The following is a 22,243-nucleotide window of genomic DNA, read 5'->3' as shown; positions in this document are numbered from 1 at the left end:
TCATTGACTTGTGAAAAGCTGTTTGGAATTTACTTCTGAATTTATCTCAGGTGAAGGATATTCAGAATCTGAATGTAGGAATTATGTAAAACATGACATCATGTAACTGTAGGAAAATCAGAGCAGTCTGGCTTTGGCTTTTCAAATCTTTAAGGCTTTCCTAAGAGCATTATTAAAAAATAAGGGGGGGGGGTGGGGAGAGAGAGAGAGAATGAATGAATCCAGAAAAGTTTGTTATATCACATTGAATTTCCCAGTAGACCTCTGCGATGGTAAAGTTAGATTTCTATGTAGTTGACTCTAAATGAACTACAGAAAATGCAAAAACGTATACAGCGTAATCATGGCAATTGACAGCGATCATTCTAAGGATGCCACATCTGGAACAGGCTTTGCGCCTGGAAAGCTTCGACCAGTCAGTCCGCGGGGCGCTGCAAGAGGGCTGGGCCGCCGCTCCCAGCACTGGCTCTTCCGCGGAGCCCGGTGCTCCCCAAACACCGCGCCTGGCCAGGGGCTACGGGTGCAGCACCCCGCGTCTCCCGAGCTTCGCGCGCCCTTGGCCCGCGTCCCGCCTCCGCGCGTCCCGCCTCCGCCCCTCCCGCCGCCGCCCACGCCCCAGCCGCGGGGGGCAGGAGGAGGCGGCGGTCGGCCCTCCCCGCGCCCTTTTAAAGCGTCACGGGCTAGGGCCAACCGGCTGATCCTGGCGGCGCAGGGAGCGGCGCGCCGAGCGCCCAGGGCTGCGCTTACCCGGCCGGCGGGGCGGCGCCGTGGGCCGGGCGCTCCGGGCTCCCCGACGCCACCGGCGCCCCAGCTCCGCCCCGGGCCTCCTCGCCATGCGCCCCGGCTAGTGCGCCTCGGGCGCAGCGCCCACCCGGCAGGTCCCGCCGCTCGCCCCGCCGCCGGCATGCTGCGCCCGCTGCTGCTCGCCGCGCTCTGCCTGGCCGGCCGGCTGGGGACCTCCCGCAGCTGCCAGCTGCCCTCGGAGTGGAGACCCCTGAGCGAGGGCTGCCGCGCCGAGCTGGCCGAGATCATCGTGTACGCCAAGGTGCTGGCGCTGCACCAAGAGGTGCACGGCCTGTACAACTACCTGCCTTGGCAGTATGAGGCCGGCGAGGCGGGGCTCTTCTACTCGGCCGAGATCGAGATGCTGTGCGACCAGGCGTGGGGCAGCATGCTCGAAGTGCCCGCGGGCTCCAGGCTCAACCTCACCGGCCTGGGCTACTTCTCCTGTCACTCCCACACCGTGGTCCAGGATTACTCCTATTTCTTCTTCCTCAGGTGAGCCCGCCACCTCCCTCCCACACCACCCCCTCGGCCATTTGCGTGTGACCAACCGAGGTCACCTTTATTCGGAGCCGGATCAGGACCTCCCACGGGATCCTGGCCGTGCGGGCGATGTTAGATGATGCCTTGGGCTCCTTCCCTTACTCGACTCTTTCCTGCTCCTCCCGACCTGTCTACAACATCCTGGGTACCTCTGGCTAAGACTTGGCAAAAGAGGGGTGATTCCTGCGCTTAAAGGACAGAAGAGTGTTTCAGGCAAAAGCTCTAGGTGGTTTCCAGCAGCAAGTAGCCAGCCTATTCCAGAGAGCAAAGGTTTATGCGGGGGGCTCCGGGGGGCGGGCGGGGAGACCCTGGTCACAGTGCTTTGAGGAATATAAAGGTAAATCACGCAGGAGCCCTCTCTGAGTTCCATGAAAGTTGGTTTGTGGTCCAGATGAAATGCTTGTGGATAAGAATTCAGGTGATGGCTTCGACTCAAGTTTGAAATAAAGAACAGGTGGAACCCTAATTTAGGTGGAACTGTAATATAGGTGGGACCCTATGTTTTAAACTGGATTCGGTGGGAGTAGTTTGGGCTGGGCGGTGGTCAAAACAAAACCCCTTGGAAATCAGACTGTTGCTGGAATTCTGGCTCTGCTCTCCCTATGATTTTGAGCAAGTTACTGACCTTGTCGAGAACCTCAATAGCCTCACCTTCATAATGTGAGAAACAAGGCTGGTTGAGACTAAAACAGAGTAACTCATGCAAAACACCTGGTTCAGGTTATGGGGAACGAACAGTTACTCTATTCTGCGCACCTGCTTAAATGCCAAGATGGGAATGGTGTGGAATGCAACCCAGCTGTTGTCCTGTTGTTTTACTCGTGTTAGCTCGTATCAGCTGCCAGCAGACCTCAATGCCAGGCTCTTCGAAATAGCAAAGGTTTATGGAGGTGGGACCTGGGAGGCGGTAAGGGCTTGGGGCGGGGGGGGGGCGAGGTGTCACAGGGCTTTGAAGAATACAGAGGTGAATTAGGTAGGACGCCCTGTCTGATTGGAGACTCCTGGAATCTCGTGCAGTTCCATGAAAGTTGGTCTTGTGGTCACGATGAAATGCGTGTGGATAAGAATTCAGGCGATGGGTTCAACTGAAGTTTGAAGTAAAAAACAGCAGGTGGAACCCTAAATGCATTGGTTGTCTCCAGTTGAAGGAGAAGACTGATACAGAACCTCAAAATGGAATCTAACGTATCTATCAAGATAGCGAGTGAATCCACGGCTGTGATGGGCAATAGATCCAGTCTTCCCAGCCCCTGGAGTAGCAGTAAGGATATACGGAATGACCATGACCTTGGCCTGCAGACTCACTTTTAGCTCTCGAGATTTCATGTCACTGAGAAAGAAAACAGTAAGTTCCACAGAGGGCCGTCGGTAAGCTCGTGTCAACACATGTTTTCCATATTGAAGCTAGAATATCTAAGTTTAGAATACATGGCGTGCTTTGTGTTGGCTTGGGTGGTTTAGCTAGATTAAGCTGAATTTTTTTTAATTGCTTGAGAAGTACAGTTTCTAAATGAAGTCAGCAAGGAGTGAGACGGTATCTCCTTGATATGGAGAAACTTCACATAGATTTTTTTCATGCCTTTATTTAGGGAAAACACTGGGAACCCAGCTATAAAACTATTCAACAATAAAACTTTATTTTCCCAAGAAAAAAGAGCTGGAGTACTTGAGAAGACATTATTTTCTTTTCCGATTTTATAATGAAATACGGTTTTGTCTGCTGGCTCTGCGGTGGTCAGCCAACTCTTTCATCTTTTGCTCTGACATGTTTATAAAACGTTAGGGCAGAAATACAGAGTCAAATGGTAGTCTGACAGATTTCTATTTCTCAGGGCTGTGTTGCCCTGATGTATGTTAACAACCGCATACAAATCATTCCTCTTCTGTTATTCTGGGGCCCACTGAGAAGAGAACAGATTCTGGTCAGTGTCACAGGAGAAAGTGGCAGTGGAGACTCCCTGGTGACCCCTAAATGCCCCCTTTGGGCTGGAGGGTAACTCCCATCTCTCCTTTTCCTTTTCTCGACTTTATCTTGCCAACAGGTACTTTACGTGAGGCTCTGTAAAAATGTTAACTAACTTTCATACTGTCCTCACTCTGTGCCAGATGCTTTACTTACTTTTTAAAATGCAGTCCTTACACCACCATTAAATAGTAAGGTGCTGTTGTCACCCTCTTTTTATAGATTGTAAATTGAAGCTTAGAGAATTTAAGAAATTCACTTTGTGTCAGACAGGAGATAAGTAGCAATGGTAGGACTTGAATCCCGGCTTATTACAACTGGCTTTCCTTTCACCAAGAAACACTGAGAAGGAAGACCACTTGGGAGACACAAATAGACAAACAGACACATGTGCACACTCCCCCATTCCCCAACTCACATTTTTTGAAAACCTTAAGAATAGACTCATGTGATGTGAGGCAGAGAAACAAAGTCACTCCTCTAATGAGAGCCATGTAAGACATTGTCGTATAATTGGCAGCTGCATCTGAATCAGTGAAGTTAGAATGCACACGCACACCATGCACAAAAATAAACTCAAAATGGCTTAGAGACTTTGCGCCTTTATGAGACTTTCTCTCATAAACATAAGACATGACACCATAAAACTCCTAGAAGAGAGCATAGGCAAAACATTCTCTGACATAAACCGTGCCAATGTTTTCTTAGGTCAGTTTCCCAAGGCAATAGAAATAAAAACAAATATAAACAAACAGGACCTAATCAAAATCAAGCTTTTGCACAGCAAAGGAAACCATTAAAAAAAAGAAAAGACAACCTATGGAATGGGAGAAAATATTTGCAAATGATGTGACAGACAAGGGCTTAATCTCCAAAATATAAAAACAGCTCATACAACTCAACAAAAAACAACCCAATCAAAAAAATGAGCAGAAGACCTTAACAGACATTTCTCCAAAGAAGACATGCAGATGGCCAGTAGGCACATGAAAAGATGCTGAGCGTCACTAATTATTAGAGAAAAGCAAATCAAAACTACAATGAGGAACCACCTCATGCCGGTCAGAATGGCCATCATTAAAATGTCTACAAAAAACAAATGCTGGAGAAGGTGTGGAGAAAAGGGAACCCTCCTACACTGTTGGTGGGAATCTAAGTTGGTACAGCCACTATGGAAAACAGTATGAAGGTTCCTCAGAAAACTAAAAATAGAACTACCATATGATCCAGCAATCCCACTCCTGGGCATATACATGGACAAGACTATAATTCAAAAAGATACATGCACCCCTATGTTCATAGCAGCGCTATTCACAATAGCCAAGACATAGAAACAACCTAAATGTCCATCGACAGATGAATGAGTAAAGAAGATGTGGTATATATACAATGGAATACTACTCAGCCATAAAAAAACGAAATAATGCTATTTGCAGCAACATGAGTGTAACTAGAGATTATCATACTAATTGAAGTAAGTCAGAAAGAGAAAGACAAATACCATATGATATCACTTACATGTGGAATCTAAAATATGGCACAAGTGAATCTGTCCACAAACCAGAAACAGACTCACAGATATAGAGAACAGACTTCTTGTTGCCTAGGAGGACGGGGGGAAGGGAGAGGGATGGACTGAGTGTTTGGGGTTAGTAGATGCAAACTATTACACTTAGAATGGATAAACAATATGGTCCTACTGTATAGCACAGGGAACTATATCCAATCTCCTGGGATAAACCATAATGGAAAAGAATATTTTAAAAAGTACATATACGTGTATAACTGAGTCACTTTGCTATATAGCAGAAATTAGCACAACATTGTAAATCAACAATACTTTAATTTAAAAAAAGGCATTGTCATAAAATTGGCAACACTGTCACAGTCTTCTATTGACTCTTGATTCAGGATGGTACACCCCATAGGTATCCAGTCTACAGCTCTGCTTTTTTCCTTTTTTCCATTAGGATGGATGAAAATTATAACCTCTTGCCTCATGGAGTCAATTTCCAAGATGCCATCTTTCCAGACACTCAAGAGAACAGAAGGATGTTTTCCAGCCTTTTCCAGTTTTCAAACTGTTCCCAAGGGCAGCAACTGGCAACTTTCTCCAGTGACTGGGAAGTCCAAGAAGACACTAGGGTAAGAATTGGCTGTACCCTGATCTACAGCAAAATAATAGAATAGCTACATCTTGTGTGCATTTTGTGACCAAGGGAGTCAAGAGTCCTCTTCCAAAAACCCAGACCAAAGAGTATTTTCCTCCCTTCCCTGCCAGCAGTTAACAAACACTGCGCATAAACTTTGGATTTCTGAGGCTTTACTCTTTGGTGTGGGGTTCCTCACAAAGTGAGGGAACAAGATGGGATGACGGTTGGCACACTGTGCCTCAGTTTCCTCTTCTGCAAAATGGAAACAATAGTAGCAGCTACCCCATAGGGCTGATGGGACATGATTTAACTAGGCAGGAAATGGAAATGTGTAAAGCCCTTAGCGTAGTACTTAGCACAGTAAGTGCTCAATACATGTGAGCTATTATGACTACTACCACTATTATTATCATTATTATTGATAGCATAGGGCTCTAAGGAATTTTCTAAGAGGAAAGAAAAAGCCCTTAAGGAAATGGAATTAAATAATTATCATAGCTAACACTTTCATGATTCTTATCTATAGTTGCTAAGACGTAGAGGTACAGTGTGACCAAGGTAATTGTGGAATGTAAGGGTCGGGTAGTTTTGGTCATGAAAATATAAAAGGGATCTTTCAATCTGAGGCAGTTTCCAGAGTTTTAGGGACATTTTGAGGATTGTCACTTTCCCAGAGCAGTGGCATTGCCACAATAGACCTGGGGTGATTGTGGGACCAGGTCAGGGGAAGTGGTGGCCCATGGCTCCCAGTCTCCCATCAGATGTTTTTAGGACCATGTGACAGACCACTGGAGAGAGTTCTGATGTGGGGATGTGTGTGTCCCCTGAAACAAGGACTTTTTTTATGGGTCAATTTGCACATGTTAGGTGGCTTCCTTCTTTTCTCCTATCTGGGGTGGCATTGGGGGATGTGACTTTCTCTTGTCTGGTGGATTGGCCCAGGGGAGCGGCCTTGTTTGCCCAAACCTCCTTACCTTTTGCCCAGGGCTCCCTGGCACCTGGAGGCTTTCTTCATGTTCTTTGCCCAGAAAGTGTTCTCATTGATGGGCAGGTGCGTCCAACTAAGGAAAAATGTTGATTCTTACTTCCTTAACATGATCAAGGATTCCTTCCTTAGGCCTACTCTACTGACAGAGATCTAGACTCCTCTGACCCTTCCTCCATGGTTTGCCAGAATTTTCTGAGTGCTTGTTTTATATTTTGCTCCCAACATGGTTCCAAGCACCTGTTTGTTAGTTTGTTTTTCTGCTCTTCATCTGTGCTGGCACCCACCCCGCATTGAACTGGACCTACCAAGTATCCCCAGCCTGGGTCAGTCCTTAGCATGTTCTGAATGAAATCCTTTTAGTCTTGGTCCTTTGGGTCTCCATCCTGTGGGAGTTTTGCTTAAACTACTAAATCCTTGGTAACAATAGATTTATATCAAGAGATCAGATGTTGTTCCACAAATACCTTATAGCTTAGCCCCCAAACTCTTTAGCTATATAACTGATTAGCCCTGTGGTCACATAATGAAGCTCTTAAAATTTCCCTGGAATTAGATTTTTCCATCATTAGAAAAAAGTAGAACAATAGGACCATGGAGAATTGTTTCAGTGTGAAGGCAGTCCTATTTCTGGTGGTCAGATGTTGATCTTGGGAAGAATTCCTTTTCCCTTTCATCACCCTGGTCTCTTAGACAACAAAGGGTGGGCGTGTGCATTTGCTCTAAGAGTCAGAAGCTTCTGGGGAGGAAAATTAATTGTTCCAGATTGCTGAGCTGCTGTGTAGCTGAAGGCATTGATGGACCTTGTACTTTTTACCACCTTGGCTCTTTCCATTTTTATCCCTGGTCCATTTTGAAATGTACCACATTAGAGCTAAATTAAATTAGCTAGTTCCTTTGAGAATTTAGGTTTAAACTAAAACTAAGTTGGCTTTCTGGTAAATGTTAGCATTTACATTTTACAACACTCCTTGAGAAATTTTTATGGCCTCTGGAGTGATTAAAGTAGCTGTGAATTGAAGATCTCAGAGTTAGATGAAGAGTTATTGACAATTACTTGCTCCTTTCTTCCAAAAAAGGCTAAAAATTCTCTGCCTTTTCTGTCTGAAGGTGAGCATGCTATTTTCCCTCCTACACAGGATAAACACATCATATTACAGCAGAAGCTATGTTTTTCCTAAGGTGGTGGGTTCTCCGTCTTAGGAGGGATCAGAGGAGCTGTGCAGGTCACCTTTTTACTGCAGTTAGACTCTTGCTAATCGGAACACACGAATCCTTCATTTGTTCTGAGACCTTTATGAATGGCCTTGGATGTGGCACGTTAACATGGCTTTCTTGAATTACGTGCCGTATCTTAGATGATGATAAATCCTGGAGGAACACTGAGTTCTTGTTCTTTCCACTGTTGCTGCTCCTCGTCTCTAAGCCCCCAGTCAGCTTGAACTAGGCTTGATCTAGGCTCTGGTTGTGAAGGGCACATCTCATTCTTTTCTCTCATAGTTCTCACTCTCTCGGAGCATCACATGAATCTGGGACTCTAGGGTCCATCCGGAGGTTAAGAAATGGAACCAGAGGAAAATCTTATGTAGGGAAACTTTTTGTGATGCACACCCAGGGTGACCCGCAACTCGTCCTCAGCAGCCAAATCCTCCCATTCTCTAGTTCCATCCTCAAACATCCCACCCACGCCTCAGACAGTAGAAACACAATCTTGCTTTCAAAAGTTGCCAGGAAATCAGCAGCGTTCCTATGTGTTTAGTGTCTCTCTGGTGCAGTATCATGGTGTTAATTGCACCGGGGGATGTCTTTGGCAAGTTAGAGCATCCATCCCATTTTCTGGCAGGGTTCTCTCCACGCCAGCCAGGAAGATTTTCCTTCTTTTCTTCCCTGCTGGGTGAGTGTAACAATCAAAACAGAAGTTGTCTGTTTTCCCCTCTCAGCAAGTCCTGTCCCCTAGGACCGATACCCAGACTGATCCACACTTACATCAATCTGTTCTAGAACGTCATGGGATTGAAGTAAAATCTGTGAAAGACCTGCTGCCATCTTTCTTTTTTCCCATTTTGGAGTCAGGAAGGATGGTGGGGGAGTTGTCATCCTCCAAGCTGCATCAGAAGGAACATCGACTTTTCATCAGGAGATTGAGATAGGCTCAGCCATTTCCAGAGGCGTGACCTCACGCAGGACCCTTAATTTCTCACAACCTCAGCTTTCTCATCTATAAAATGGGGCTAAAAACATATAAACTGTCTCAGGTTGTTATAAGTACCTAATTAGAGCACATGTTTGAAAGCACTTTGTCAAGTATAAAGAGTGATGACTGTAAATTGGTAATTAGAAAGTAGGGCTTTAAAATTTAAAGGATATGTAGCTTTTAAAAAGCTTCCTGCTTCTTCCCAGGTCAGTGGCAGAGTGGTGGCAGCAGTGGTGACAGAGATACGTGTTGGGGATGGGAACAGTGATGGGGAAGCTGTCATGTGTGCCGTAATTCATTCAATAGAGTTTATTGGGTTCCAGCCAGGGAGCACTTAAAAAAATTCGTTTACTGAATTATAAACCATGTTCATGTGGATTCCCAAATCTAAAAGTACAAAATGGTAGTCAGTAGAGTTTTTTCCTCCCACCTCTGACACCCATCCACCCAGTTCCCACCTACCCTCCAAACAAGTAACCACTGTTAACAGTTTCTTGTAAACGTTCGATGAGTATTCTCATCCAACAAACAATTCAAACATGATTTATTGTCGTCTTTGACACCAGTGGCACTGCACTATGCACACTTTACTGTGCTCTGCTTTATTCATAAGTAGATCTTAAAAATCTTTCCATATCAATGCACGTAAGTTGCTTTAAATTGCTGCATAGTATTCCATTGTATGAATGCCTCACTGTATATATTTAATCAAGTCCCCTGTCGATAGGTAGTTACGCTGTTTCCAATTCATTGATATTACATAGAATGCGGACATGTATAACATTATACATACCTCATTTTGTGGGATTGTTGAGTCCAATCTTTTTTTTTTTAAGATCTATTATTTATTTATTTATTTATTTATTTATAAAATTTATTTATTTATTTATGGTATTTATTTTATTTTATATTTTTTTGGCTGCATCAGGTCTTAGTTGCGGCATGTGGGATCTTTGTTGAGGCATGCGGGATCTTTTGTTGTGGCGCACGGGCTCTTCGTTGTGGTGCACAGGCTCCAGGGCGTGTGGGCTCTGTAGTTGTGGTGCGAAGGTTCCAGGGTGCCTGGGCTCTCTAGTTTGCAGCACATGGGCTCTAGTTGAGGTGCACGAGCTCAGTAGTTATGGCACTCGGGCTTAGTTGCCCTGTGGCATGTGGGATCTTAGTTCCCTGACCAGGGGTCGAACCCACGTCCCCTCCATTGTAAGGCAGACTCTTTACCACTGGACCACCAGGGAAGTCCCAAGTCCAATCTTTAGCAAATATTTATTGAGTGCCTACCGTGAGGCAGCTGCTGTGTTAGATACTAGAGTTTCAGTGTTGAGCAAAATACAAAGTCCCTGATCTCATGAAATTTATAGTCTTAGTGTTGGTGGTGGCCACAATCAAAAGACCACGTTAATGACTTTATAATTTAAAATGGAAATAGATGCTCCAAGGAAAAGAAAGGAAATAATCAAGGTGTCTGATCTAGACTTAGGGGTAAAGAAAGCCTTTTCTGCTGAATTGATACTGGGACTAAAATCTGATGGATGAGGAGGTATGTTAGTTAATGTTGAGGTAACTGGGAAATGAGAGCAATCCAGAGAGGGAGAAGAATCTGTGCAAAGGCTCTGTGGTAGCAGGGTCCATGGTGCCTTTGAGGAAACCAAAGAAAGCTCCTGTGGCTGGAGGAAAGGGAGTGAGTGAGAAGAATGAGGCCAGAGCGGTAGGTGGGGTCACACCATGCAGGGATTGATCCTCGTGAGGATTGGGCTTCGTTCTACAGTAATGGGAAACCCTTGATGTTTTGAAAGCAAGGGGTGATGGGAGCAAATTCACACACACACACACACACACACACACACACACACACACACACACACACACACACACACACACACACACACACACACACACACACACACACACACCACCCAAAGTGGCAGGAGTAGGGAACTGGATTGGAGGGGATCCAAATGATATGGTAAGAACAGGTAGTGGTTGTTAGAAAGCTACCAGATAGATGTTGGACCAGGGTGGAGGCAATGGGGGTGGAGCGATGTAGGCAAACTTGAGAGAGATTTAGGAACTAAAATCAGTAGATGTTCCTGACGGTTTGGATTTGGGTGGTACAAGAGGTGGGAGGGTCAAAGATAACTCCTGTGTTCCTGGCTGACTGCATGCCAGGACTAACACTTGATAAATGGGGATAGGACAGGTTTGGTAGGGAATTCATGAGTCTAGGGTTGGACATGTTGAGTTGAGGTGCCCTTGAGCCATCCATGTGAGATCTTGAATGGGTGGTTGGGTCTGTAACTTTGGAGCTTTGAGAAGAGCTCTGAGTAGAAGATATACCTTTGTGTCTGATTGATAACTAGATGTCAGCTGAAACTGGACACGGATGAGACTTCCAAGGGAGAGGGCTTAGAGTAAGAGTAGAAGCCCTAGGGTAGGACCGAGTGGTGTAGAACGCTAACACTGGTGGAGAAAGAGCAGTCAGACCGGTACGAGGAAAACTAGGAGAGTCAACGGCCCAGAATGTCTCCGGAAGGATAAGTGATCGACAGAACCAAAAGCTGTTGAGAAGTCAAGTAAGATGAAGTCAAGTAACCACTCGACTTTGGTGGCAGAAATGAGGACAGTTCCATAGAGTGAGGGAGGAGAATCTAGGTTGTGGGGTGTGAGGAGAGAGTGGGACAAGAGGATATGGAGATTGGGAGTGGGCAACTCCTTCAGGACGCTTGGCTGTGAAGGGTTGAATACAGATGAGGCTGCAGGTGAAGGGGGCAGAACAGCTGGATGGGGATGGGGGGCAGCTGTTGTATTTAAGGATGGCAGCCATCCAAAATAAATAAATAAAGATGGCAGCCATCCTGTTCAAAGCCTCTTGGTCCCTGTTTTCCTAGTCATCAGATGCTGTCTTCCCAAGTAGACTAAACTACTCGAGGGCAGGGATATCTATTTTATTCACTATTGTATATTTGGTATGTTTTTATGGTGTCTTACACATTTGTTGAATGTATTATCTCTCATTCAGAGAGCTCTGAGGCCTTAGTAAGCAGAGGCCTCCTCTTTCTTCCTCTCTATTTCTATTTTCTAAATTAATATTTAAAATCCACATGTAGCAGAAGTCACTCTTTTTCATGTACCATTATGTTTTGACAGATACACATGGTTGTATAATCACAACTACAACCACAATATAGAAAAGTTCCATCATTGCCAAAACCCTCCCCTGAGCTGCTGCCATATAGTCAGACCCTTCCCCAGCCTCAACTCCTGGGAACCTCTGGTTGCTTCTCCAACTAGTTTTGCATTTTCTGGAATGTCATGTGAATAGAATCATGTATGTTGCTTTTTTTTTTTTCTAGTTTGGCTTCTTTTATTTAGCACTTGAGATTTGTCTGTGTTTTATGTATCTGTAGTTCACTCCTTTTTTATTGCTTAGGAATATTCTGCTATAGGGCTGTACCACAGTTTTATTTATCCATTCAGCAGTTAGAGATACTTAGGTTGTTTCCAGTTTTAGGCTACTGGAGCTGCTCTAAATAGAGATGTATGGTTTTTGTGTGAAAATAAATTTTCTTTTCTCTTGGGTAAATACCTTGGATGGGTTTGCTGGATCATAAGGTAAGTGTATGTTTAAATTTATCAGAAAATGTGAAACTGTTTTCCAGGGTGAGTGTACCATTTTGCATTTGCATTAGCCCTGTTTGAGATTTCCAGTTGTTCTGCATTCTCATCAGTACTAGGTATTGTCAGTTTAAAAAAAAAGGATATTCTAATAGGTGTGTGGTGCTATCTCATTTTGGGTTTTAAAAAAAATTCTACATAAAAGTGAGACCAAACAGTATTTGCCTTTTTCTGACTTATCTCACTAAACGTGATGCTCTCAAGGTCCATCTGTATTGTCACAAATGGCAGGATTTCCTTCTTTCTCATGGCTGAATAATATTCCATTGTATGTGTATATACCACATTTATCTTCATGCACTTGTTGGTGGACACAGGTTGTTTCCATGTCTTGGCTATTGTGATTAATGATTCAATGAACATGGTACTGATTTCTGAAAGGTACTGATTTCATTTTCTTTGTGTATATACTCAGAAGAGAGTTTGCTGGATGGTAGTTCTATTTTTCATTTTTTGAGGACCCTCCATTTGGACTGTTGCCCATAATGACTGTATCAATTTACATTCCCACCAACAGTGTACAGGTGTTCCCTTTTCTCCATATCCTTGCTCACACGTGTTATCTTTCGTATTTTGGATACTAGCCATCGTGACAGGCATGAGGTGATATCCCATTGTGGCTTTGGTTTGCGTTTCCCTGATGATTAGCTGGCCATATGTATGTCTGTTCAATTCCTTCATCCATTTTTAAATCAGGTTGTTTGTTTTGCTATTTACTTGTATGAGTTCCTTGTATATTTTGGACCACATAGGTGGTTTGCAAATTATTTTCTCCCAATCCGTAGGTTGCCCTTTCATTTTATTGATTCCTTTGTTGTACAGAAGCTTTTTATTTTGATGCAGTCCAATTTATCAATTTTTGCTATTGTTGCCTGTGCTTTTGGGGTCCTATCTAGAAAATTATGGCCCACACCAATGTCAAGAAGTATTTTTTTTCTAGTCTTTATTTTGAGTTAATTTTTGTATATGGTGTGAGATAAGGGTCCAATTTCATTCATCTGCATGTGAATCCAGTTTTCCCAACACAATGTATTTTTTTTAATAAACTTATTTATTTATTTATTTATTTTGGGCTACACTGGGTCTTCGTTGTGGCACGTGGGCCCTCTCTAGTTGAGGCGAGCGGGGGCTACTCTTCGTTGTGGTGTGTGGGCTTTTCATTATTCTTGTTGCAGAGCACAGGCTCTAGGCACGTGGGCTTCAGTAGTTGTGGCTTGCAGGCTCTAGAGCGCAGGCTCAGTAGTTATGGTGCATGGGCTTAGTTGCTCCGCAGCACATGGGATCTTCCTGAACCAGGGCTTGAACCCGTGTCTCCTGCATTGGCAGGCAGATTCTTAACCACTGCGCCACCAGGGAAGCCCCACAATGTATTAAAGAAACTATTCTTCCCCCTTGTGTGTCCTTGGCATCTTTACTGAAGACTAGTTGACTGTACATGTGTGGATTTATTTCTGGGCTCTCAATTCTATTCCACTGGTCTGTTTTCATGCCTGTATCATACTGTTTTAATTACTATAGCTTTGTAATGTGATTTGAAATCAGCAACCATGATGCCTCCAGCTTTGTTCTTTTTTCAATATGGCTTTAGCTATTCAAGATCTTTTGTAGTTCTACACGAAGTTTAGAATTGTTTTTTCCATTTCTGTGAAAAATACCATTGAAATTTTGATAATGATGGCTTTGAATCTCTACATCACTTTGGGTAATATGGGCATTTTAGCAATATTAATTCTTCCAATCCATGAATATGGGATATCTCTCTATTGATTTTTTGTCTTTCTCTCAGCAATCTTATGAAGTTTTCAGTGCATAGATCTTTCACTTCCTTGGTTAAATTTATTCCTAGGTATTTTGTTCTTTTTGGTGCTATCATATATAGGATTGTTTTCCTCGTTTCCTTTTCAGATAGATTGTTGTTGGTGTAAAGAAATATAACTGCTTATTTTGGGCATATGTTGATTTTGTATCCTGCAACTTTACTGGATTCATATATTCTAATTTTTTTGTGTGTGGAGTCTTCAGGGTTTTCTACATGTAGAATCATGACATCTGCAAACAGATAATTTTACTTCCTTTGTTCCAATTTAGATGCCTTTTATGTCTTTTTTCTTGCTAGTACTTCCAGCATTATGTTTAATAGAATTGGCAAGAGTAGGAAAAGCTTTCCGTTTTCCCCATTGATTATGATGTTAGCCATGGGCTTTTCATAAACGGCCTTTATTGCGTTGAGGAAATTTCTTTTATACTTATTTTATTGAGAGTTTTTGTCATGAATGGGTGTTGAACTTTGTCAAGTGCTTTTTCTGCATACTGAAATGATCATGTGTTTCAAACCGTTCATTTTGTTAATGTGCTGTATTACCTTGATTTGCATATGTTAAACCAACCTTCCATCCCAGGGATAAATATCATTTGGTCGTGGTGTATAATCTTTCTGATACACTGTTGAATTCAGTGTGCTAGTATTTTATTGAAGATTTTTGCATCTACGTGCATCAGAGATATTGGTCAGTAGTTTTCTATTCTTGCAGTGTCATATCAGGTGAGGCTGCTGTCATAAAATGAGTTTGGAAGTATTCCCTCTCCTATTTTTTGGACGAGTTTAAGAAGGATTTGTGTTAATTCTTCTTTGAATGTTGGTAGAATTCAGCTTTGAATCCATTTGGTCCTAGACTTTGATCTAGGGAGTCTTTTGATTACTATTAGAATCTCCTTGTTTGTTACTGGTGTGTTTAGTTTTTCTGTTTCTTCTTGTTTCAGTATTGACAGGTTGTATGTTTCTCAGAATTTATCTATTTCTTCTAGGTTTTCCAATTTGTTCACATAATTTTTCATAAATAGTCCCTAATGATCATTCTTACTTCTGAGGTATCTATTGTAATGTTGCTTTCATTTCTGTATTTATTTCAGTCTTCTCTCTTTCCTTCTTAGTTTAGGTAAGGGTTTATTGATTTTGTTTATTTCTTTCAAAAAATCAACTTTTAGTTCTTTTCTGTTATTTTCTAGTCTCTATTTGATTTATTTCTTCTCTGATCTTTATTATTTCCTTCCTCTGATAACTTTGGGTTTAGTTCTTCTGTAGTTCCTTGAGGTGTAAAGTTAGGTTCTTTATTAGAGATCTTCTTTTATAATATAGGCATTTATCACTATAAACTTTTCTCTTAGTACTGCTTTTACTGCATCCCATAAGTTTTGGTATGTTGTGTTTTCATTTTCATTTGTTTCAAGATTTTAAAAAATTCCCTTTTGATCCATTGGTTATTCAAGTGTGTGTTGTTTAATTTTGGTGTATTTGTGAATTTCCCTCTTTTGCTTCTATTATTGATTATTCCATTGTGTTCAGAAAAGATTCTTGGTATACTTTTAATCTTTTTAAATTTGTTAAGACTTGTTTGTTACTTAACATGTGGTATAACATGTGATATGTCCTAGAGAATATCTGTGTGCACTTGAAAAGAATGTGTACTCTCCTGCTGTTGGGTGAAAAGTTTTCTATATGTCTGTTAGGTCCATTTGGTCTATACTGTTGTTCAAGTCCACTCTTAATTGATTCTGCATCTAAGTGTTACCTCCATTATGAAAGTGGGATACTGAAGTCTCCTACTACTATCGTATTCTATCACTTTCTCCTTTGGATTTGTCAATATTTTATATACTTAGGTGTTCCACATTAAGTGCATATATATTTACAATTATTATATCTTCCTATTGAACTGATCACTTTATGATTATGTACTGACCTTTATCTCTAGAGACAGTTTTTAAAACCTACTTTGTCTGATATTAGGATAGTCACTCCTACTTTTTTTTGGTTATCTTTCACATGGAATACCCTTTTCCATTCCTTCACCTTCAGTCTCTGTGCCTTTGAATCTAAAGTGAGTTTCTTCTAGATACAATACAATTGTATCTTTTTTTTAAATAAATTTATTTTATTTATTTATTTTTGGCTGTGTTGGGTCTTTGTTGCTGCACGCAGGCTTTCTCTAGTTGTGGCGAGCGGGGCTTCTTCGTTGAGGTGCGCGGGCTTCTCATTGCGGTGGCTTCTCTTGTTGCGGAGCATGGGATCTAGGTGCATGGGCTTCAGTAGTTGTGGTGTAAGGGCTCTGTAGTTGTGGTTTGCGGGCGCTAGAGCACAGGCTCAGTAGTTGTGGCACACGGGCTTAGTTCTCTGTGGCATGTGGGATCTTCCTGGAACAGGGCTTGAACCTGTGTCCCCTGCGTTGGCAGGCAGATTCTCAACCACTGCGCCACCAGGGAAGTCCCAATACAATTGTATCTTAATTTTTGTATGTATTCGGCTATCCCATATCTTCTTATTGGGGAGTTTAGTCCATTTACATTTAAAGTGATTATTGATAAGGATTTACTATTGGCATTTTGTTAACTGTTTTTTGTTTGTCTTATAGTTCCTTTTCCCATGTTTTCCTCTCTTGCTATCTTCAATATTTTGTGCTATGTTTTATTTTGTATGGATAGGTTTTGATTCCTTTGTCCTTTTTTAAACATCTTTATTGGAGTATAATTGCTTTACAATGGTGTGTTAGTTTCTGCTGTATAACAAAGTTAATCAGCTATACATATACATACATCCCCATATCTCCTCCCCCTTGTGTCTCCCTCCTACCCTCCCTATCCCACCCCTCTAGGTGGGCACAAAGCACGGAGCTGATCTCCCTGTGCTATGCGGCTGCTTCCCACTAGCTATCTATTTTACATTTGGTAGTGTATATATGTCTATGCCACTCTCTCACTTCATCCCAGCTTACCCTTCCCCCTCCCTGTATCCTCAAGTCCATTCTCTATGTCTGTGTCTTTATTCCTGTCCTGCCCCTAAGCTGTTCAGAACCTCTTTTTTTTTTTTAAGATTCCATATATATGTGTTAGCATACGGTATTTGTTTTTCTTTTTCTGACTTGCTTCACTGTGTATGACAGTCTCTAGGTCCATCCACCTCACTACAAATAACTCAACTTCATTTCTTTTTATGGCTGAGTAACATTCCATTGTATATATGTGCCACATCTTCTTTATCCATTCATCTGTCGATGGACACTTAAGTTGCTTCCATGTCTTGGGTACTGTAAATAGAGCTGCAGTGAACATTGTAGTACATGACTCTTTTTGAATTATGGTTTTCTCAGCATATATGCCCAGTAGTGGGATTGCCGGGTTGTATGGTAGTTCTATTTTTAGTTTTTTGAGGAACCTCCATACTGTTCTCCATAGTGGCTGTGTCAATCTACATTCCCAGCAGCAGTGCAAGAAGGTTCCCTTTTCTCCACACTCTCTCCAGCATTTATTGTTTGTAGATTTTTTGATGATGGCCATTCTGACCAGTGTGAGGTGATACCTCATTGTAGTTTTGATTTGCATTTCTCTAATGATTAGTGATGTTGAGCATTCTTTCATGTGTTTGTTGGCAATCTGTATATCTTCTTTGGAGAAATGTCTGTTTAGGTCTTCTGCCCATATTTGGATTGGGTTGTTTGTTTTTTTGATATTGAGCTGCATGAGCTGCTTGTATATTTTGGAGAGTAATCCTTTGTCAGTTGCTTCGTTTGCAAATATTTTCTCCCATTCTGAGGGTTGTCTTTTTGTCTTGCTTATGGTTTCCTTTGCTGTGCAAAAGCTTTTAAGTTTCATTAGGTCCCATTTGTTTATTTTTCTTTTTACTTCCATTTCTCTAAGAGGTGAGTCAAAAAGGATCTTGCTGTGATTTATGTCATAGAGTGTTCTGCCTACGTTTTCCTCTAAGAGTTTTAGAGTGTCTGGCCTTACATTCAGGTCTTTAATCCATTTTGAGTTTATTTTTGTGTATGGTGTTAGGGAGTGTTCTAATTTCATATTTTTACATGTAGCTGTCCAGTTTTCCCAGTACCACTTATTGAAGAGGCTGCCTTTTCTCCATTGTGTGTTCTTGCCTTGTTTATCAAAGATAAGGTGACCATATGTGTGTGGGTTTATCTCTGGGTTTTCTATCCTGTACCATTGGTCTATATTTCTGTTTTTGTGCCAGTACCATACTGTCTTGATTACTGTAGCTTTGTAGTATAGTCTGAAGTCAGGGAGCCTGATTCCTCCAGCTCTGTTTTTCTTTCTCAAGATTGCTTTGGCTCTTTGGGGTCTTTTGTGTTTCCATACAAATTGTGCAGTCTTTTTGTTCTAGTTCTGTGAAAAATGCCAGTGGTAGTTTGATAGAGATTGCATTGAATCTGTAGATTGCTTTGGGTAGTATAGTCATTTTCACAATATTGATTCTTCCAATCCAAGAACATGGTATATCTCTCCATCTGTTTGTATCATCTTTAATTTCTCTCATCAGTGTCTTATAGTTTTCTGCATACAAGTCTTTTGTCTCCTTAGGTAGGTTTATTCCTAGGTATTTTATTCCTTTTGTTGCAGTGGTAAATAGGAGTCTTTCCTTAATTTCTCTTTCAGATTTTTCATCATTAGTGTATAGGAATGGAAGGGATTTCTGTGCATTAATTTTGTATCCTGCTACTTTACCAGATTCATTGATTAGCTTTAGTAGTTTTCTGGTAGCATCTTTAGGATTCTCTATGTATAGTATCATGTCATCTGCAAACAGTGACAGTTTTACTTCTTCCTTTCTGATTTGGAGTCCTTTTATTTCTTTTTCTTCTCTGATTGCTGTGGCTAAAACTTCCAAAACTATGTTGAATAATAGTGGTGAGAGTGGGCAACCTTGTCTTGTTCCTGATCTTAGTGGAAATGTCTTTCTTTTTTCTTTTGTATAACTTCTATACATATTTTCTTTGTGGTTACTAAGGGCTTAAATAATATATCATATATCGTATAGTTATAACATTCTGTTTTAAGCTGACAACTACTTTACTTCACTAGCATACAAGAAATCTTGTCTTTTCCCTCTCCTCCCCACCACATTATATATTCTTGATGTCACTGTTTACTTTACCTTTATATATTTGTTAACGTTTAGTTTTAGTTGTTTCTAATACTTTTGTCTTTTATAGTATATAGTAATATAATATTGTTTTTGTCTCTATATTTACCTTTATCAACTAGTTTCACACTTTCTCACGCTCTCTTATTTCTAATTAGTGTCTTTCATTTCAACTTGAACTGCCTTTAGCATGTCTTATAAAGGAGGTGGTAAAGTTTCTTAGCCTTTGTCTGAGGAAGTCTTTATCTCTCCTTTGTTTTTTTTGTTTTTTTATTGGAGTATAATTGCTTTACAATGTTGTGTTAGTTTCTGCTGTACAAGGAAGTGAATCAGCTATAAGTATACCTATATCCCCTCCCTCTTGGACCTCCCTCCCACCCCCCCATCCCACCCAGTTAGCTTGTCACAGGGTGCCGAGCTGAGCTTCCTGTGCTTTGTAGCTTGTTCCCACTAGCTATCTGTTTTATGCATGGTAGTATATATATGTCAATCCTAATCTATCAATTTGTCCCACCCTCCCCTTCTCCCACTGTGTCCACATGTCCGTTCTGTACGTCTGTGTTTCTGTTCTTGCCCTGCAAATAGGTTCATCTCTACCACTTTTCTAGATTCCACATATATGTGTTAATATACGATATTTCTTTTTCTCTTTCTGGCTTACTTCACTCTGTATGACAGTCTCTGAGTCCATCCACATCTCTACAAATGACCCAATTTCATTCCTTTTTATGGCTGAGTAATATTCCATTGTATATATGTACCACATCTTCTTTATCCATTCATCTGTCATTGGACATTTAGGTTGTTTCTATGTCCTGGCTATTGTAAATAGTGTTGCAATGGACATAGGGGTACATGTGTCCTTTTGAATTACGGTTTTCTCAGGATATATGCCCAGTAGTGGGATTGCTGGGTCGTATGGTAGTTCTTTTTTTAGTTTTTTAGAGAACCTCCATACTGTTCTCCACAGTGGCTATATCAATTACATTCCGTTTGTCCTCCCCCCCCTTTTTTTTCCCCTTTGTTTTTGAAGGACAATTTTGCAAGAATATTGTTCTTGGTTGGCAATTCTTTTTCTTTCAATATTTTAAATAGATATATAATTCCACTCCTTTTGCCTGGCAAGATTTATGATGAAAAATCCTCTGATAGTCTTATTGCAGTGGGTACGGGGTTCCCTTCTATGTAACTAGTTGCTTTTCTCTTGCTGCTTTCAAAACTCTCTTTGTCTTTAACTTTTGAACCACCCTTATATTCTCAGAATAAATCCCATTTTTTATATATTGATGGATTTAATTTGCTAATATTTTGTTGAGGATTTTTTACATGTATGTTCATGTGGAATATTGGCCTGTAGTTTTCTTATAATATAAAAGGGGGCATCAGGATAATATTGGCCTCACAAAATGAGTTGGGAAGTATTCTTTCCTCTTCTGTTTTTTGGATGAGATTGTGTAGAATTGGTATTTTTTTCCGTTAAATATTTGTGTATTAGCCTTCTATGGGAAACAATATACCACATAATGGGTGGCTTAAACAACAGAAATTTATTCTCTCTCAGTTCTGGAGGCCAGCATTCCAAGATCAGTGTGCTGGCAGGGTTGGGGTCCTCTGAGGTGTCTGTGGCTTGCACATGGCCTCCCTCTTGCTGCCTATTCACAGGGTCCCCGCTCTGTGTGTGAACATCCTTAGTGGCTCTCCATTTGTCCTAATCTCCCCTTCTTATAAGGACACCAGTCAGGTTGGATTAGGGCCCACCCTAACAGGCTCATTTTAACTTAATGACTGCTTTAAACGCCCTATCTCCAAATACAGTCATATTCTGAGGTACTGGGGTTAGGGCTTCAACATATGAATTTTGGAGGGACACAATTCAGTCCATAACAGTTTCGTAAAGTTTATCAGTAAATAATCTGTGCCTGGAGTCTTCTTTTGTTGGAAGGTTTTAAACTACTCATTCAATTTCTTTAATAGATAGGACTATTTAGGGTGTCTATTTTTCTTGTGCCACCGTGGCAATGCAGATCTGAGACTGGGGTTGGCTGTAGTGCAAGGCTGGGTGAGCAAAGAAAAGAAAAAGAGAAGAAAACCAGGGACTTCCCCCTTACTGTGTAGTACACTGGGGCTCCTTTACTTGATCTTCTAGATAGAAATAGGAGATTTCTTCTAGAGTTTTTGCTGCATAGTTCAATGATTCTGCCCCCTTTGATTCAGGTCCCATAGCCTCTAGTTGTTTAGTTTTCAGTCTTCAGGTAGTTGCTTTGTGTATTATGTGCAGAGATTTTAACATCAGTAGGAATCATAGGCTACATTCAGTTTCCTTCATCTTGACTGCCACTGGAAGTTGATGTTCCTATTTGACTGGGCCCATCAAGAACATCTGGTCAATCTTGCATAGGACATACTGCAGGGAGGGAAAGAACAGTATTTATTTCTTGATGATCAAAAGCAAATAGGAATGGGAAAGAGGATCTGTAGTTTTTAAAGTGAAATTCGAGCCCAAATGGGTCAAGAAAATCATAATTCAGTTCATCCATATCTTCCATAAAGCCCTAGAAGTATTTGATTTAAAATGTCCCTGGAACTTTGCTTAGGCAGTCTAGTTTACCACATTATTTGTTCAAGAACAAAGATATTCCTTAGAGATGGAGTATAACGTCAGTTTAACAAGTATTTGTGACTTGTTGAGTGTAAGTTAAGTACTTTTTCTGTATTTAGTCTTCTTTGATACCTCATCAAAACTCAAAAAGTGATAGTTTCTTAAAAGTTACAGTGCAGAATCAGAAACCTTATCAATGAACTTTTTGTATTCCTACATGAAAAGCCAATAGTCTTTCTTGCACTTTGAATGGATTTTTTTAGTCCATGCATGATTTTTGTAACATGATGAATTGACCATGTGAAAAATACTCGTTCAGAGTTATACAGATGTTGAAAACATTGAGACTTTTAATTATACAATATTAAAAAACCCTTTTCATCAGTATCACCATTGATCTCATCAGGAAAGTCTTGAAGCAAT

At 41.2% G+C, this 22,243-nt stretch overlaps 1 protein-coding gene across 2 annotated transcripts in view; it reads left to right on the top strand.

The window, feature by feature from the left end:
* The first annotated feature begins 653 nt into the window (after window positions 1–653).
* LOC309655005 (coiled-coil domain-containing protein 3) overlaps window positions 654–22,243 on the top strand; it is a 104,143-nt gene continuing 82,553 nt past the window's right edge. Inside the window, exons 1-2 of one of the 2 annotated variants that reach the window (XM_082449884.1) lie at window positions 654–1,278; window positions 5,260–5,434. In XM_082449884.1, coding sequence (XP_082306010.1) covers window positions 905–1,278; window positions 5,260–5,434 — 549 coding nt within the window. In that variant the 5' untranslated portion in view covers window positions 654–904. The remainder of the gene's footprint in view (window positions 1,279–5,259; window positions 5,435–22,243) is intronic. The other variant, XM_082449885.1, reaches the window with a different exon arrangement.

Source organism: Balaenoptera physalus (assembly GCF_965194825.1).
Source record: "Balaenoptera physalus genome assembly, chromosome: 2".
Lineage (NCBI taxonomy): Eukaryota > Metazoa > Chordata > Mammalia > Artiodactyla > Balaenopteridae > Balaenoptera > Balaenoptera physalus.
This window is presented reverse-complemented; position numbering and strand designations above follow the sequence as displayed.